The sequence below is a fragment of the Aotus nancymaae genome, unplaced genomic scaffold, assembly GCF_030222135.1.
Source record: "Aotus nancymaae isolate 86718 unplaced genomic scaffold, 86718_ANA_hifiasm-v0.15.2.pri h1tg000029l, whole genome shotgun sequence".
NCBI lineage: Eukaryota > Metazoa > Chordata > Mammalia > Primates > Aotidae > Aotus > Aotus nancymaae.
The window spans coordinates 60,237,249-60,253,343 of record NW_026988442.1 but is presented as its reverse complement, the minus strand read 5'-3'; the positions used below and the strand labels follow the sequence as shown (position 1 = coordinate 60,253,343).

At 39.4% G+C, this 16,095-nt stretch overlaps 1 protein-coding gene across 5 annotated transcripts in view; it reads right to left on the bottom strand.

Annotated features, from left to right (window-relative positions):
• CACNB4 (calcium voltage-gated channel auxiliary subunit beta 4) overlaps positions 1-16,095 on the bottom strand; it is a 278,577-nt gene that overhangs the window by 33,734 nt on the left and 228,748 nt on the right. For all 5 annotated transcript variants that reach the window (XM_012457062.3, XM_012457063.3, XM_012457065.3 and 2 more), the window contains 5 exons: positions 11,588-11,718; positions 8,112-8,188; positions 6,524-6,543; positions 6,222-6,302; positions 4,874-4,932 (listed from right to left, as the gene is read on the bottom strand). In XM_012457062.3, the coding sequence (XP_012312485.1) occupies positions 4,874-4,932; positions 6,222-6,302; positions 6,524-6,543; positions 8,112-8,188; positions 11,588-11,718 (368 nt within the window). The remainder of the gene's footprint in view (positions 1-4,873; positions 4,933-6,221; positions 6,303-6,523; positions 6,544-8,111; positions 8,189-11,587; positions 11,719-16,095) is intronic.

Sequence of the window (16,095 nt, the reverse complement as noted above, 5' to 3'; positions counted from 1 at the left end):
GGAAATCTCAACCCCAACTGTTGCTTATTTCCACTTTAGAATTCATCCAACTGCTGCAATCCATCATGAGTTGTGAGTATTATTAGTTTGCTGTGATTTTCTGTGGAAAGATACTAATTTCAGTTATGACACATTCATTCAAAAATAATGTGTATTTCCATGCTGGTAACGTACTAGCTGTAAGATCTGCCTATATTCTATCCTTGCTACATTCAATATGCAGCCTAAACAGTATAATAATTTTTGAAAACTTCTAGTATTAGTAGGGAAAAGTGTTCCAAAGAATGGAAGAGTGCACTTTCAGGAGAAATGAAAGACACAGGATGGAACCCGAGTATTTTCCTGGATATTTCTCTTGGTAGTTGCACAAATCATTACATCTTTTGATCCTAATTGTAAATAAAATGGCAATAGTAGCTCTGCCATAACTATCTCATGGGATTGCCATTAAGAGCAAATAAGGTAATATATAAAGTGCATTCTTAAATATTCATAGTGTCCTCTGTTAATAAACACACATATAATGTATACAAGGTAAACAATTATTGAAGATTAAAAGACTTGAAGGATATATATATCCTTATATCCTACTCTCAGAAGTGGGCAGTATACCATAACCTCTCCCATTCCCAGAGTCTGTGAAATGGGGGTGGGAGAATCAGATCAGATACGTTGTACTCAAAATCTACTAATTTAAATATTCAAGTTTGACAGTAAAGTGTTCAATTAGTTATTACTGGTGTTTGAGTGGCTGTTTATGAGTCTGCATTTGAATAGCGAACAGTAGGAAGAATGCATAGGAGAATGAAATTGATTACAAAACAGAAGCTGCTGCTGTTCTTTTTCCCTTTGTTGACTGCAATTAGAAATTATGTTCATTCTTACACGGCTTGGCTGCTTGTGATAACATCAATTGTTCCCATTTCCTTTTATTAATAAATACTATCTCTTTGAGTCTCCCTAAGTTGTAAGCTTAGCTTTTCTTTCAAAGTATTTCTCAAGCCCTTTTTTTCCTTATGTGTTCTTTGGCTAAAAGTATCCTTTAGCTTAAGATCTTATCTGTGTAGGTTACATCATGTTCATCTAAGATTTTTAGGCATGATCATATCAGTTACAAATTGTCCAATAAATGTCATAGAGTTGATCTTATCCAGTTGTCAAAAAGCCTAAAGTAACAACTTTTTGTAGGATTTGAAATGATTGGCATAGGTCAATAAACTGCAGCTGGTTTGACTGCTGGCTGTTCAGCCTGTGAATGGTAGATTCAGCCTGCTGAACAAATCTCATTCAAAAAGGTGATCCCCGATTAATGTTTGTGGTGTGAAATGAAGAGAGACGCTCCGTGCCTACTGTGTATCTACTGTGTCCTCGTCAGCACGGGAATCACTGCTACATGTGGCTATTCACATATACAGAGGGCACTCAGGAACTATTTAGTATTGTGTTTTTCTTAAATGTATTATAGTTAGGCCCCACAATAGCAGTTATACCAATAAAATTGTATAAATAGCTCTAAACTGACTCAAATCATTTCTTTTCTTTTCTTTCTTTCTTTTTTTTTTTTTTTTTTTGAGATGGAGTTTCACTCTTGCTGTCCAGGTTGGAGTGCAATGACACAATCTCAGCTCACTGCAACCCCCACCTCCCAGGTTCGAGCGATTCTCCTGCCTCAGCCTCCTAGCTAGGATTATAGGCATGCGCCACCATGCCTGGCTAATTTTGTATTTTTATAAGAGACAGGTTTCTACATGTTGGTCAGGCTGGTCTTGAACTCCTGACCTCAGGTGATCCACTCGCCTTGGCCTCCCAAAGTGCCCTTAATCATTTCTAAGGTATATAAAAAAAAATCCCAAGTTTATGATTCTGCAATAGTCAAACTGTTGGACTTTCATCCAATTTGTTGAATTATTTTCTACTAAGATCTCAAAAGCAGATTAAAGAAGAAAGCCTCATAGCCAACGGATCCCTTCTTTGTACTTTCTGAAAAAATAAGACTTTCTCCTATTTTGCCTAATGTACTGCATTCATAGCCCATGAAACATAGAGTAGGTTTCCATTAAAACATATTGTTTATGCTGTATCACTGTGCTAAAGCCTTCCTTGTCACTGTTCTAAGCTTGGCTGATTTCAATTAAAGACTATTTGTTGTTTTTCTCTCCTTGTATCAACTGGTAAAACATAATGCAGCATAATGTTACAGCTCAATACCTAACAATATTCCCCATGAAGAAGACACGTCAGAGTCAGTGCGAAGCTACTATCGAATCTCTTCTTTCTTATCAAAGTCTCCACATACAATCAACCAATGAACTCATTATTGTTTATTCTGCTGCCTGGCCTCTTAATATTTTAAATCCATTCTGTCACCCCTCACCCCTTTAATATCTATCTATCTTTGTCCAGCCCTGACATGAATATCAGATTCCTCCAGGGCTACGTCTCTATCTTCAGCTATTACTTTTGCTGCTGCTGGGCCCTTCTTCCAGATCCTCTGCCATGTCATCAGACCCCATGAACACTTGATATTGAAATTTTCCTTCTATTTCTATTAAAACCAACGTCAATAGTACGTGTACAGTAACAGATGCAGACAATTATACTTGATTCAATACAAATCTCTGCTGTTACCAGTTAAATAAATTCCCTTTTTCTGGGCCTCAGGATTGAGGAAGAACATCAGATTCTTCATTCTTGAAGGCAAACCTTTAACAACACTGTTGTGTATAAATATGTTATAGACCAAAATAATCTAACACAAATGTAGGCTGTCTTATGGATGGGATTTGTTCAGGCAGGGCTGTTATGGGGCCAGTGGATTCGGCACTGCTCAGAACTACCTTAGATAACAGCCCCACTGGTTGAACCATGTGATTCTATGCATATCTGAAGGAACCGTGCATGTGCCACCAAGAACACAGAAGACTTGGCCCCATGCATGTTGGCTGCCTTCAATCCACAGGGACCTGCATGAGGGTTAGAGTTAAGAACAGAACATCAGAGAGGAGGACCAAGACCAACCCTATTAAGTGACAAAGTCAGAGTTCGTCTGTTTCTTTGTAATGCTTTTTTAGAAAGTGAATTCCCAAAAGCCAAAAGTTTCAAACAGAAGTAGGTTGTCTGATTGTGGTTGCTGGAGAAGGGAGACTAGTCTAAAAGAAATTTTAAATATATTTCCAACTCCAATGCTCTAGTATTCAGGGCTTTTAATTTATTTTCTTTGAAGTTACTTCATTATCTGCCTATTTTCTTTTTAAAGACGGTGGAATAGAATAAATACATCTTTCTTATTAAGCCTTTGTCCAGTAGATGAATGTGAAAAAGGCTATTGGTTCAACAAATCTGTCTCCTCTTCCTCTGGGACTGTAAGACTGTATTTCCCAGCCTCTGTTGCAATTAAGTATGACCATATAACCAAGTTCTAATCAGTGAAATGTGAGTAATAAAGTACACTGCCTCCAGGCCTACCAAGCTGACTGGAGACATCATACCTGGGCTAAGGGCCCCAAATGACAGAGGGAACAAACTTTCTGTCCAATTCTCCCTTCTCCCCACTCCAGCCTCCCTCCCAGCTAAGGAACACTTCCCTCAGACTATTAAGTGAGCAATGATAAGCTTCTACTGTGTTTGAAACATTACACATTTTGGGGGTCTATTCATTAAGGCGGCCTGACCTATATATTAATGTACTTAGAAGCATTCTTATTTTTTAAGCTAAAATCTCAGTTTACTTTCTTTCTATATAGTTCCAGAAACTAATGAATATTTAACCCAATTATCCAGAAAGCTTTTATTTTAACAAATATATACAATTTATATTTAAAGCAATATCATGTTTGTTTTAATTCTTAATATGCCAATTTATTTAAATCTATCTGAAGATTTTTTACACTTTAAAATTCCATGCATTTAGCGTATTCTCATAATTTAGCAGAGAGTGAGTGTCTCAATTACTGCCTTTGAAAATAAAAAATGTGTTCTTCCTCAATCCTACAGTGATAAATTAGGTGCATTTACCCATACTTTTTGATGCACACTATTTAAATTTTCTATATTTCTGATAAGTTTTCAGGTTTTTTTAATGTGGTTATTTTTACATGGACTGCATTCTGCCTTGTGAAAGGCAGAATATGTAGGATTGAGTCAATACAGGCTTTTTACCGTTTCTCTGCAAAACACAGAAACTTTCTCTAGACATTTTTCACAAAACTTAAATGATAAAATTGTTTAACGGCTAATGCCTGAGTCATATTGTTAATGGATCATAGTAAGATACATTAAAAAATAGATCAATAAAATGACAAGGACACTTCTGATAAAAACAAGCCCACAACTATAATAAACATCCAAATAAGTACTATTCCCTACGAAATGATCACTTTGGAAGGTTTATGATGTAAAGGATTCTCACTCTTTTCTTTTGAGGAAATTCAGTACTTGATACTTATATTTTCATATGATACACACACACACACACACACACAGACACACACATGCATGCACATGCACAATTCCCAAATATTGCCTAGCTTGACCAGCAAGCCATTATATTCATCAGAAATATTATATGCTTCGATTAATATTTTTTCACAAAAACCATTTTGGTATGAAATTGTTAATAACTGAGATAATAAAGACATATAAATTAAAATAAAACAAATGGCTTATTTTTCTTCTCATAGTCCTTTTTTCCTTCAGGCCTTAATGTTATACTTCATATTTTCAGAGCTCTTTTATTATATTCTTCCCAAGAATACTGAATTAACTTTTCATTAGAGAACTTCTGAAATCTCTGGAAACATAGATCTACAATTCAATTTATCATACAAGTTTGGTTAAAGGAAAATAAAAATACAAAAACATCTATATTTCTCACCTCCCATCGAACCTGTGCTTCAGGAAATCAAAGAGGGCTTTCTGCATCATGTCTGTTACCTTTGCAGAGGTGAGAAAAAAAGAATGAGGCAAACACAGAGAGAGGGAGAGAGAGAGAAGTCAAAAGTGAGAGAGAGGTGGGCAGGAAGGGCACTATGAGCCAAGACCTTATTGCAGCCAGTCGTCTCCTAGGGGCAGGTTACCATGGAATGTGTTTTTCATGCTTAACCATGTGCAATTGCTAATTTCCACCCCCCGGTTCTCCTCCAGGATGTTGAGGAATAAACCAGCAGTGTTCACCAGACCCTCTTCCCTCTTTCCTCATTAGGGGATAGAACCGGTGCCAGGAGACAAAAGGCTGGCTTTGTACACAGGTGCCACGTATCCTTGGCACACCTGCGTTGTGCCTGCCTCCAGTGAGGAGCAGCAAGAGAACTGAGGCCAGCATTGGACTCAGCCGTCCTGCTGGTTTGTGCATGTTGGTGGAAATTCTCCATGCCCATGGCTGGATTTTTGTAGACTACTCTCCTGCTCATCCCTCTGACATTTCCAACTCAGAGAAAGACGAGAGAAAGAGAGGGAGAGAGAGCGAGGATTCTTAGATCTGCCTGAAAGAGATTCATTAATTCATTCAGCAAATGTGTACTGAGAGCCTACTATGTGCCACACATTGTCCCAGCTCAATGGGAATGGTGCCCTGGAAACTGCTCACCTTCAGAGTTCAATGTCACATCTACCTACTTTTTCATCCATGCTAGCACAAGGTCAAAACAGAAACATCTGAAACGAAGTCTCTACTCTCTTTCTTGTCACAAGGTTTTGTTTAATCTCCAAAGTTCACTAATGTTTTTAGTGGTCTTTTAAAAAATGTGGCCTTTAAAATAAATAAGCAAGAAGCACTTGGTGGCATATGCCATCATCTTAAACAGCCGGCAGGGTGAGCTCTGTTAGTGCTTTAAAGGTTTGGATTTGCTGGAAGATTGATTGTTTGTCCCCTTGTGCTGTTCATTCTCTATTACTTCTAATAATAGTGAGAATGGTCAAGACAGACAAAGTCCTTTTCTTTGTATTTAATGCACTGTAAATCTTTGACCAGATCGTCCCATTGTGAATATTTTCAGGGAGGTATTTATAAACAATGTAATATATAAAAGATGAGAATTGTGCAAGAAAGGAAAGAAAGGGCAAAGGGCCTCAATGAGCCCTCCACGGTACCCTCTGCCTTCCCATGCTGAGCATTGGCTTCCATCAGGACCCACGTGGAAACAGACCCTGGAGGAGCAAGTGCCAACATGACTGTCTCCCGGGTGCTCGATCAAGAACTGAAGAGTAACAGATGATATTTGTACCTCATAACCTTTCAGTGATGGCCCCACTAACACCACCGGACGCATTGATGGCACAACATCGTAAGGAGGAATGTGCTCCGTCTGAAAAAGATGATTCGACACACGTGACAAGGTGAGGTTGAGCATGCCTTAGCAGCCACAACATTCATAATTCTCAGGTCAAACGACAAATGATTATCAAAGGTCCCCACCGAGGAGGCTCTTCCCTTATTTTATAGCCACTTGGGTCACTGAGATGGAGCATTGCAGGCATGTATGTATAGGAACCTTAACAGTAGATTTAAAAAGGAAACACAACTTACCACTTTTTGCTTCTGTTTTGCTAAAAGACAATAATGAGAGCCATATCAAAATATGCAATCTCTGCAAATGACAGTACACGAGTTTAAGAGACTGAAGAATGTACCCATTTGTCCCTGTAATTATCTTCACCACTTTCCTATCGCCCACTCTGGAGAACCTGCTTTGTGATTTCATTCTGGACATGCCAATTTTGAAGATGTATGAAACACAGACAGCTTCCTCCCTGGTACAAACGACCTTATATCCTGATTTCTCAATGGGTGGGAGTGGGGACAGGAGTTCAGAACAACATTGGAAGTTCCGGGCCAGTCGTTCACCATGGGTTGTTCTCGTGCTGGACACAGCACAGCGTTGCTGGAAACAAGTTGGACAAATGCAATTTCATAAAAGGAAACAGAATAACTATTTGGGCAAAAATGACTATCACCTCAATCACTGGTTATTTTTATATTTGTAACTTTGATAATCCATGAGATAATTCTGCAGTCCCTTGGGCATTTTTGCCTATTTTCTAGAATATTGGCACATTTTTTTCCTACCATGTTGCTTTGAAATTTCAAATAAATTTATAACTAGTTATTCCTCAGATAAACCTATAACCAGTTATTCCTGTTCTTTCCTGTTTGTAATAGCTAAAGTCTGCAATGTCCGGAACGTCTAATAAATGGGAACAGGGCAAAATGTACTTGATCTCTGATTTAAAGTGATTCTGTGGACATCCAAGCAGGTCCAGTCTATTTGGGTCCAACTCAGAAACCTGGTTTGGTTCGGTGTCCTGTAGATCAGAGGGCTTCACATGAACAAGGACCCAGATACTTAGAATCATTCCAGAACCAATCCAGTTGCCTGCAATTTTGGTAGGCCAGAATAGGGCCTTAGACTTGCCATTCCGAATTGGTAATACAACTGGAATTGGTAACCAGGGCACTGGATGCCCTAATGCAGCAGCAGTTGTGGGCCAGAATGAAATTAGCCAATAGGAGTCAGGGAATGTGGTAGAAGAAAAATTCCTGCATGAATACCTCCAGAGTTTCCAAATGCACAACTCCCTATTATGCCACCACTGTCTCTTCATTACTGTTAATTCCAGGGCTCAGTTGTCTGCTGTCCAAATGGAAACAAGGCCCTCCCTCATTTGGGCCCTGCCTGAGTCTCTGCTTCAACCCTCCAAGCCCAGGCTGTACCAATACATCCTGAAGTTCCAGATGGAGACTGAAAACAGAGCATTTTCTTCAGAGTCTGCAAACATTTTTTCCTTTCTGTATTGGCCCTCACCATCTTAAAGTCTGTCAGTTTCTTAGGTAAAATAATGAATGTTTTGAAGATCAGTTTACACAATGGACAGTTATTAACTCTGGGGAGTAAATAAGATTTTTCTTACATTATAATGACCTGAATTTTTAGTACCATTAGTTACTCTTTAAATCAAATCAAATTACCATAGAAAACAAATGAGAAATGAAATGCTAGAGAGAAAACCTTTAAATTAAGCCTTCAAATAGTTTCCAAATTAGCAAAAATAGTTGCATGTGTGTTCAAATATATTTTAAAGGAATACATTCTATGAAAAAGAGTTTAAACTCTCACCTGTTGATGTGGGAGTTGCTCGAAATGTCCCTGATACCATTTCTCCAAGACTTGAAGAAGAATTTCCACTTGATTTCCTAGGATATAGAAAAGGAACTAAAGACTCACTCCCCCAATTCTTTGAAAATGGAACTTAAGAATACAAAGCCTTCTTTGTCCCTCATCCTATTAAATAATTCAAAACACATACAATTCTGCTATAAAGAACTTCAAGAATCTGTCCAAATGTTTTCTTTGACCTCATTTCTAAGAGAATGTGGGGAACTAGCCGAGACCTGGAATGCTTTGCAAAAGCATCTCTTCTAGTTACTCAATGTGGATGTCAGGCAAAGCCATCACTGACAGAAATGTTCTTATGAACTGTTAACCTAATGCCAGGCACCAATATGCCAGTCAGACGTCAAACATAGCTCAAAACAAGCAGTAAGACCATTTCTTCTTACAAGATGATTATGTGGGCATCAGAGTTAAGAACTGACCATGAGGAATTGGTCACAAAAAAATATTATTTACTTGAATGGAAGATCCTCAACTCTGGTCTTCTCAGGTGTGCTCTGAAAGCTTCCCTGAAGCCCAGAAATGCCATCGGGAGCTGCCACCTTCCTACTTCCCCAGTGCCCCTCTCTTTTAGTCCTTAAGAGTATCGTCCCTATAGTCAGAAAAATCTGCTCTCTCATCCTAGCTCCGCCACTTACTAGTTGTGGTACTGTGGCACATCATAATGGCTTTGAGCCTCAGGTTCCCCACCTACAGAAGGAGATGCTACAGCTCACACGGTTGGTATAAAGATCAAATAAAATGTCTGTGAGCTCTTGGTTTTACTATTGTGCCTGCCATGAGGTAAGTTTTTAGTTCACAAGTACATATAGTTGGCCGGGCGTGGTGGCTCACGCCTGTAATCCCAGCACTTTGGAAGAGCAAAGTGGGCGGATCACCTGGGGTTGGGAGTTTGAGATCAGCCTGGCCAAAGTGGTGAAGCCCTGTCTCCACTAAAAAGACAAAAATTAGCCAGGCATGGTGGCATGCGCCTGTAATCCCAGCTATTCCGGAAGCTGAGGCAGGAGAATCGCTTGAACTTGGGAGACGGAGGTTGCAGTAAGGCAAGATTGCACCACTGCACTTCAGCCTGGACAACACAGCGAGACTCTATCTCAGAAAAAAAAAAAGTTTGTACAGTCATGGGAGGTTTAAGAATGGGGTTATCTTCTGAGGAATGTGTCATTAGGCAATTTCATTGTCGTGTGGACGCTGTAGAGCACAAACCTAGATGGCACAGCATACTCCATACCTAGGCTATGTCATGTAGCCTATTGCTCCTGGGCTATAAACCTGTATAGAATGTTGCTATACTGAACACTGTAGATAACTCTAACACAGTGGCATTTCTGTATCTAAACATAGAAAAGATACAATAAAAATACAGTATTATAATCTTATGGGACCACCATCATATGTATGATCATCACTGACAAACATGTTATATGGCCCATGACCGTAACAATTAAGGAATAATAATAACAACAAAACTTTGAAAATTATAATAATTCAGTTATTTTATTTAACAAATATTGATTGTACATCCCTGTTTTAGAAAGTCGAAATATAACAGCGGCATTGAGGAGACAAAATCCAGTCCCTTACTGAGTCATATACTAACAGGACATATCAATACAGGTTGAATATCCCTTCTCCAAAATGCTTGGGAGCAGAAATGTTTTGGATTTCCATGTTTTTCAGATTTCGGAAATTCGCACTATATACTTACTACGTGAACGTCCCTAATCCGAGTGTCTGAAATCTAAAATGCTCTGATGAGCATCTCCTTCGGGCATCATTTCAGTCCTTAGGAAGTTTTGAATTTTGGAGCATTCTGGATTTCAGCTTTTCAGATTATGGATGCTCAGCTTGTATGAAACAACATAAATAAGTAAATAGATAATATTGCTAAGAGTAATAAGTGCAATAGAGAAAACTAAGTCAGGGAAGGGAAGTGGGTACAATTTTACATACAGTTGGCAGGAAAAGGGTCACTGGAAAGGTGATATCTAACACAGATATAAAGCAGATGGAGTGGTCTGGTGAAAATGTGATGAAAAAGGTTCCAGTAAGAAAAAACAGCAACTGCAAAGACCCCAAGACTGGAACACATGTTCTCCATATGTTTAAGAAGGAGCATGAAAGACAAAAAGTTTAGAAAAAAAAAGGATGATACAGTTTGGATCTGTGTCTCCAGCAAATCTCATGCTGAGATGTAGTCCCCAGTGTTGGAGGTGAGGCCCGTTGAGAGGTGACTGGACCATGGGGGTGGTCCTTTATGAATGGTTTGGCACCATCTCCTGGTGCTATTCTTGTGATAGTGATTGAGTTATCGTGAGATCTGATTGTTTGAAAGTGTGTAGCATCTCCTCCCATCTCTCTCTCTTCCTCCTGCTCTGGACATGTAAGACACCTGCTCCCACTTTGCCTTCTGTCACCAGTAAAAGCTCCCCAAGATCTCCCCAGAAGCAGATGCTGCCATGCTTCCTGTTCAGCCTGCAGAACCATGACTATTAAAGCTCTTTTCTTCATAAGTTATGCAGTCTTATAGCAGTGTGAAAATGGACTAATACAAGGGACAAAAGGGATTAATATTAATAATAGTATTGGCAAGTTATATGCCAAAAAAGATTGATAATTAAAAGTGGGTTAACTATACTTTTGTGATCTCCTATTACTGTTGGAGTGGTTCTCATTATGAGAAAGGCAGACCCCTAAAGAACGTGGGAGTTTTTTGAAATAGAAAAGCATCCAACAGAAAACAAGTTGAGGGTCAAGAGAAAGAACAGTTTCTATTTTAGAGCTTTCAAAAAATTATAACACATATCAAATCAATGATTCAGTGCAAGCTGCAACACAATACATGAAGGCTCAGGATGATTTGGTTTCTCTTCTTTCAAGCTGTGCTTGTATTCCTGGGGCCTTTAAATACTTGCACTCTGAGATCTACATGGCTACGTCAGTAGTTCACTAGAGGATGATTCACTTGAAGCTGTCTTCAACCAAATACCAGGAGACAATAGATGCTACAAAAAGCCTGGAGTGGAGAAGGTGCTTCTAGTCCGGGACCTGTACGTATGATCACATTCTGTGCCTGCTTAAGGGACAGTATCCAAGAGGAGCCATAATGCTGGATCAGGTCAGCTCCCACTCACTGTGTGGAGACAGAATGCCTGAAGTGACTCTCCTAGAGGAAAGCTTGGGTTCCGAGGGCTTGCTGAGGCCACAGAAAACAGTTCCTGCCATGGAATTCACATGGTCTCCAGTGGTGTCAGGCTTCAGCATGCACAGAGGGTAGAGAACTATCTGAAACTCTTTTATGTCAATTTCAGAAACACCTCCCACACAGAGAAATATCTTGTACTTTGAAAGCATACACCTTTGAAAATATCACCCAATTTTCTGACCAAAAAAAGTGCAAAGAAAAGATGGAAACGTACCCTCCGTGAAAACGTCCTCTTTTTTGTTCTTGCTGAATCCGTATGTTCTCCAATCTGAGTGGACTTGGAATGAAGCCAATCTCACAGCCCTCTTTCACCAGCCTTCCTATCCACCAATCATTGTTATATTTCTGGAATTCAGAAATAAAATTGCTATCAATAGTAATTCACTTATGTTCACATGCTGTTTATTAATCTTATGGGACAAAACAAATAAGGTACTATTTATATGATATGATATTATACTACATTTTGTATAAACTATACTGTGTGTGTGTGCACATGTGTCTGTGTATATATATCTGAGGTGGATTCATAGACTAAAGCAGGGTTCTGCAGACTTTTTCTGTAAAAGTCCAAGTAATTTTAGGCTTTGTAGACCATGTGGTCTCTGTTACAATAAGTTGAATCTGCTGCCACGTGTGGAAGCAGCCGCAGACAAACATAAACAAGGGAGCATGGCTGTGTTTCAATAAAACTTCTCTTTACAAAAAAGGCAGTGGTCAGATTGGAACCGTGGGCTATAGTTTGTAAACCCCTGGACTAATATCCGGTCCTAACATTTGGATTATTTTGGTCTTTGTCAAGAAGCTCTAACCAATTCTTAAAGAACATATTTTCCATGGATAAATATGCACCAATGTAACTGGAACTCTAGAAGGCAAGATGGATATGCCTGAGATGAAATAGATTTTATAGTCCATAATTTGTTAAATGCTTTCAGGTAAAAATTCCATGATACTATCTGTAGTCTACTCTCACTGGGGAAGAGTCATAATCTTTCAAATATAGATTTGCAGATTAAGGTCCATCTTACTACTTGAAGAAAAAGAAGCCTACTCTTACAAAGTCTGAGCATATTATATGTTTTTATGTGAAATTTTGCAAGTAACCTCCAAACTCTCTATAGCCCAAAAGGAACTCCAGAATTTCCATTTAAGTTAAGTTCTATGACACGTAAACTCAAGACCCAAGTCCATGTGAAGCCTTCAACCAGTGTGAGGTGAGAGCCTGTCAATGGGGGCTTATTTGGTGGATCAGCAAAATTGCATTTGTAACTATACATCTTCTGAATTATAGAGCAGAAAACAATTTAGTTCAACCTCCCTGCCTCAAAGAAAGGTTTCAGCTAGGTCATTTCTACAAGATAAGTATCACCTCTATTGCTTAAAATCTCCAGAGATGATTCTAAAAACTTCCTTTACTGTTTTTATCAGTGTTGAACAAGATAACTATCTCCAACTTTGATCCAAAACATATATATTTATAAACATGTAAATATTTTCCAAAATGTAACATTGATATGTAGTATGTTTTGCTGAGCTCATAGAAAAGTGAAATTTATATATATACGTGTGTGTGTGTATATATATATATGATTCTGATACATTATGAAGGAAGAATGGAAGGTTTCATTGAATTATCACAGCATGAAGTTCTGGGTAAACTTTAAGTTATTCTGAGTAACAGCTTCCCACTCATGAGAAACATGGTATGGTAAGAATTTGGGCTCTGTTATACACACAGCTTCTCCATGCATACTATATGAGTGGCATATAGTATGAGATTGCATTCAAAGAAATGTAAATTGAGGGCTGGGCATGGTGCTTTATTCCTGTAATCCCAGCGCTTTCAGAGGCTAAGGTAGAAAGATCAGTTGAAGCCAGAAGTTCAAAATCAGCCAGGGCAACAGAGCCATCTATACATACACACATACACACACACACACACACACACAAAATTAGCTGGGTGTCATAGTGTCATCTATGCAACAGAGCCATCTATACACACACACATACACACACACACACACACAATTAGCTGAGTATAATAGTGCCATCTATGTAACAGAGCCATCTATACACACACACACAATTAGCTTGTTGTAATAATGCATGCCTGCAGTCCTAACTACTTGGAAGGCTGAGGCTGAGATGGGAGGATCACTTGAGCCCAAGAGTTCACAACTGCAGTGAGCTGTGATTGCATCACTGCACTCCAGCCTGGAAAACAGAGCGAGACCCTGTCTCCAAAAAAAAAATAAAAAAGAAAAGAAGAAAAGAAATGTGAATTGACCTGATATAAAATCTTGAACAATCTAGGTCTTAACTGTTTTCCCTCATTTTCCTGTCTTTTAGTATAACAGGCCTAAAATAATAGGTCTGTTTATTTTGGAATCAGCAAAGGGCAAAGGGACCCTTTTAGAATCTTGGGTGCATAGGTCTGGAATTTAAATTTTACTGTGGTGAGGACAAAACAGACCATGAGTCATAGTTTCCTGGGGCTTAAGTTATTTCCTGAAATGAAGTTAGCCCACTGGAACACTCATTTGTTAAATGGTACCCAAGTGACTTTAAAGGGCCTGCTGAAATGGTTGATGCAACTTCCCCAAATGTTTTCGCTTAGTTCTAGGAAACAGCTGAAGCACAGTGAGAATCTGACTCAGGATGAATGAAAGTTTTTTGAGTTACTTGGGAGAAAGTTACTGTAAATTCGAGAGCTTAATTTGATCATCAAATTTGACTTGTGTGACAGCATAGTTGTAGCTTTTCTCTGCATTTAAGCTTTTTTATTACTGAGAAAGTACTTAACAGGGTACATAATAAATGGCCTCTTAAGTGATGGATGAGAGGAAAGGCTACAACTTGATTATAGAAATGTGTTCATTTGTGTTGATGTTCTGGGAGCTTGTGCCAGCTCTTTACAGAGGTCACCTTGGTGTTGTTCCAACCTTTCTCTATTTTGATTTCCCTAAAATGATTAGTACTTTCTCTTTCAAAGATGTTTTCTTATCTGATAACTTCAAAACAGGAAAACAGGCAGCTCTGGTCCACATAGGATTACCAGCTCAACGCCACACATCAGACTGCCAGACTGAAGAACAAGCACATAGCTCAAACAGCAGCCAGGACAAATTGAGACACTGATACAATGCAGGAAAGCAATAAAATATAAAGTTGGAATGTTGGTGTGAGTGAGCGTGCATGTGACATGTAAGAATGTCTCTTACCATTTAAAATGCTGCTTCTCCTTGGACATAGTGGGTGTTAGCAACTAATGAATATGGTTTGGGCATTTTTGATGGGAATGGTGAGACATAATCAACTTAACCATTCAGATGCCAGGGTATATGTCTCAGGTCAGGAGTTCTTGTCTTCCAGACAAATGTAGACATTCTCACCTCATGTACCATCAAGGAAGTAGAAGCCATGATTGAAATTGATGGGTCCTCAGTTTCCTATTACCAAGGCCCTGAAGTGTCTGTACCTGCACTGGTCTTTTCCCTGTATGTCACAATGAATTAGTATTCTTTCTATCAAAGGTCTGTCCCTCCACTAGGGGTCTTAGATCTCACCCTTCTTGGCTACTCAAACACTGTATCCTTCTGCCTGTCTCTCCTTTCCCCCAATCTCTCCCCAACTCTGTTTGGTAATATCAGCAAGTACAGGCATCAAATAAGCTCCCATCTTGAAAGAAGACCTCTTTTGACTTCATACCCTCCTTCATCTACTGCCTGATCTGTGCCAACCTCAAAGGCATGGTCTCCACATGCTAAATACCCTTTCTAGCTCCCCTTCTCTCCTCATCCCACTTTGTTGGGCCTCCATTTCCACAATTCCACAGACAATGGCCCCAGTGACCTCCACGCTGCTGGTCTGGACTATAGAATACAGAGTTTCAAAGATAATGATTTGATTACATATTTATGATGCACACCTTGTCTTAGCTGAGGTATAAGTACAGATGGGCTCCGTGACATTAAATGGTATGTTTACACTGATTACATTCTCCAGGCACCTCCATCCTCAGGGTACATTTTATTGTTCCTCCTTTATGCTCTCCTTTCTTTAAGATTCTATTTCCAACACCCCCACCCCCATCCGACAGAGCAAATGGTACCACATGGGAACATCAACCAGTGCATGTCACTGACCCCACTGGAAAACTCTGTGCAGAACAGGGAAGTTCAGGAAGCTTAGGCTGACCTGACTCGGCCTAATTCTTGTGCCCATTCTCTAGATGTCATCTCCTCCTCCCACTCAATTAGCTGTCCTTTTTCCTTCCAATATATTTTACTGAGTTCAGCATCTCAGCGTAGAAACATGCTTCAGTCTTTCCCATCCTAAAAAGTACAAATGTAAATCAAATTTTAAAAACACCCCCTGCTCAACCAGGCACAGTGGCTCACACCTGTAACCCCAACACTTTGGAAGGCCGAGGTGGGAGGATCACTTGAGCTCAGGAGAGACCAGCATGGGCAACATAGGGAGACCCTGTCTCTACAAGAAATTTTAAAAAAATTATCTGGGCATGGTGGTACATGCCTGCAGTCCCAGCTCCTCAGGAGGCTGAGGCGAGAGGATCACTTGAGCCTGGAAGGTGAGGATGCAGTGAGCCATGATTGTGCCACTACACTCCAGCCTGGGTGACAAAGTGACCCTGGTTTTTTTTGTTGTTTTTTGTTTTTGTTTTCATTTTTGAGACTCTTTCAAAAAAGAAAAGAAAAA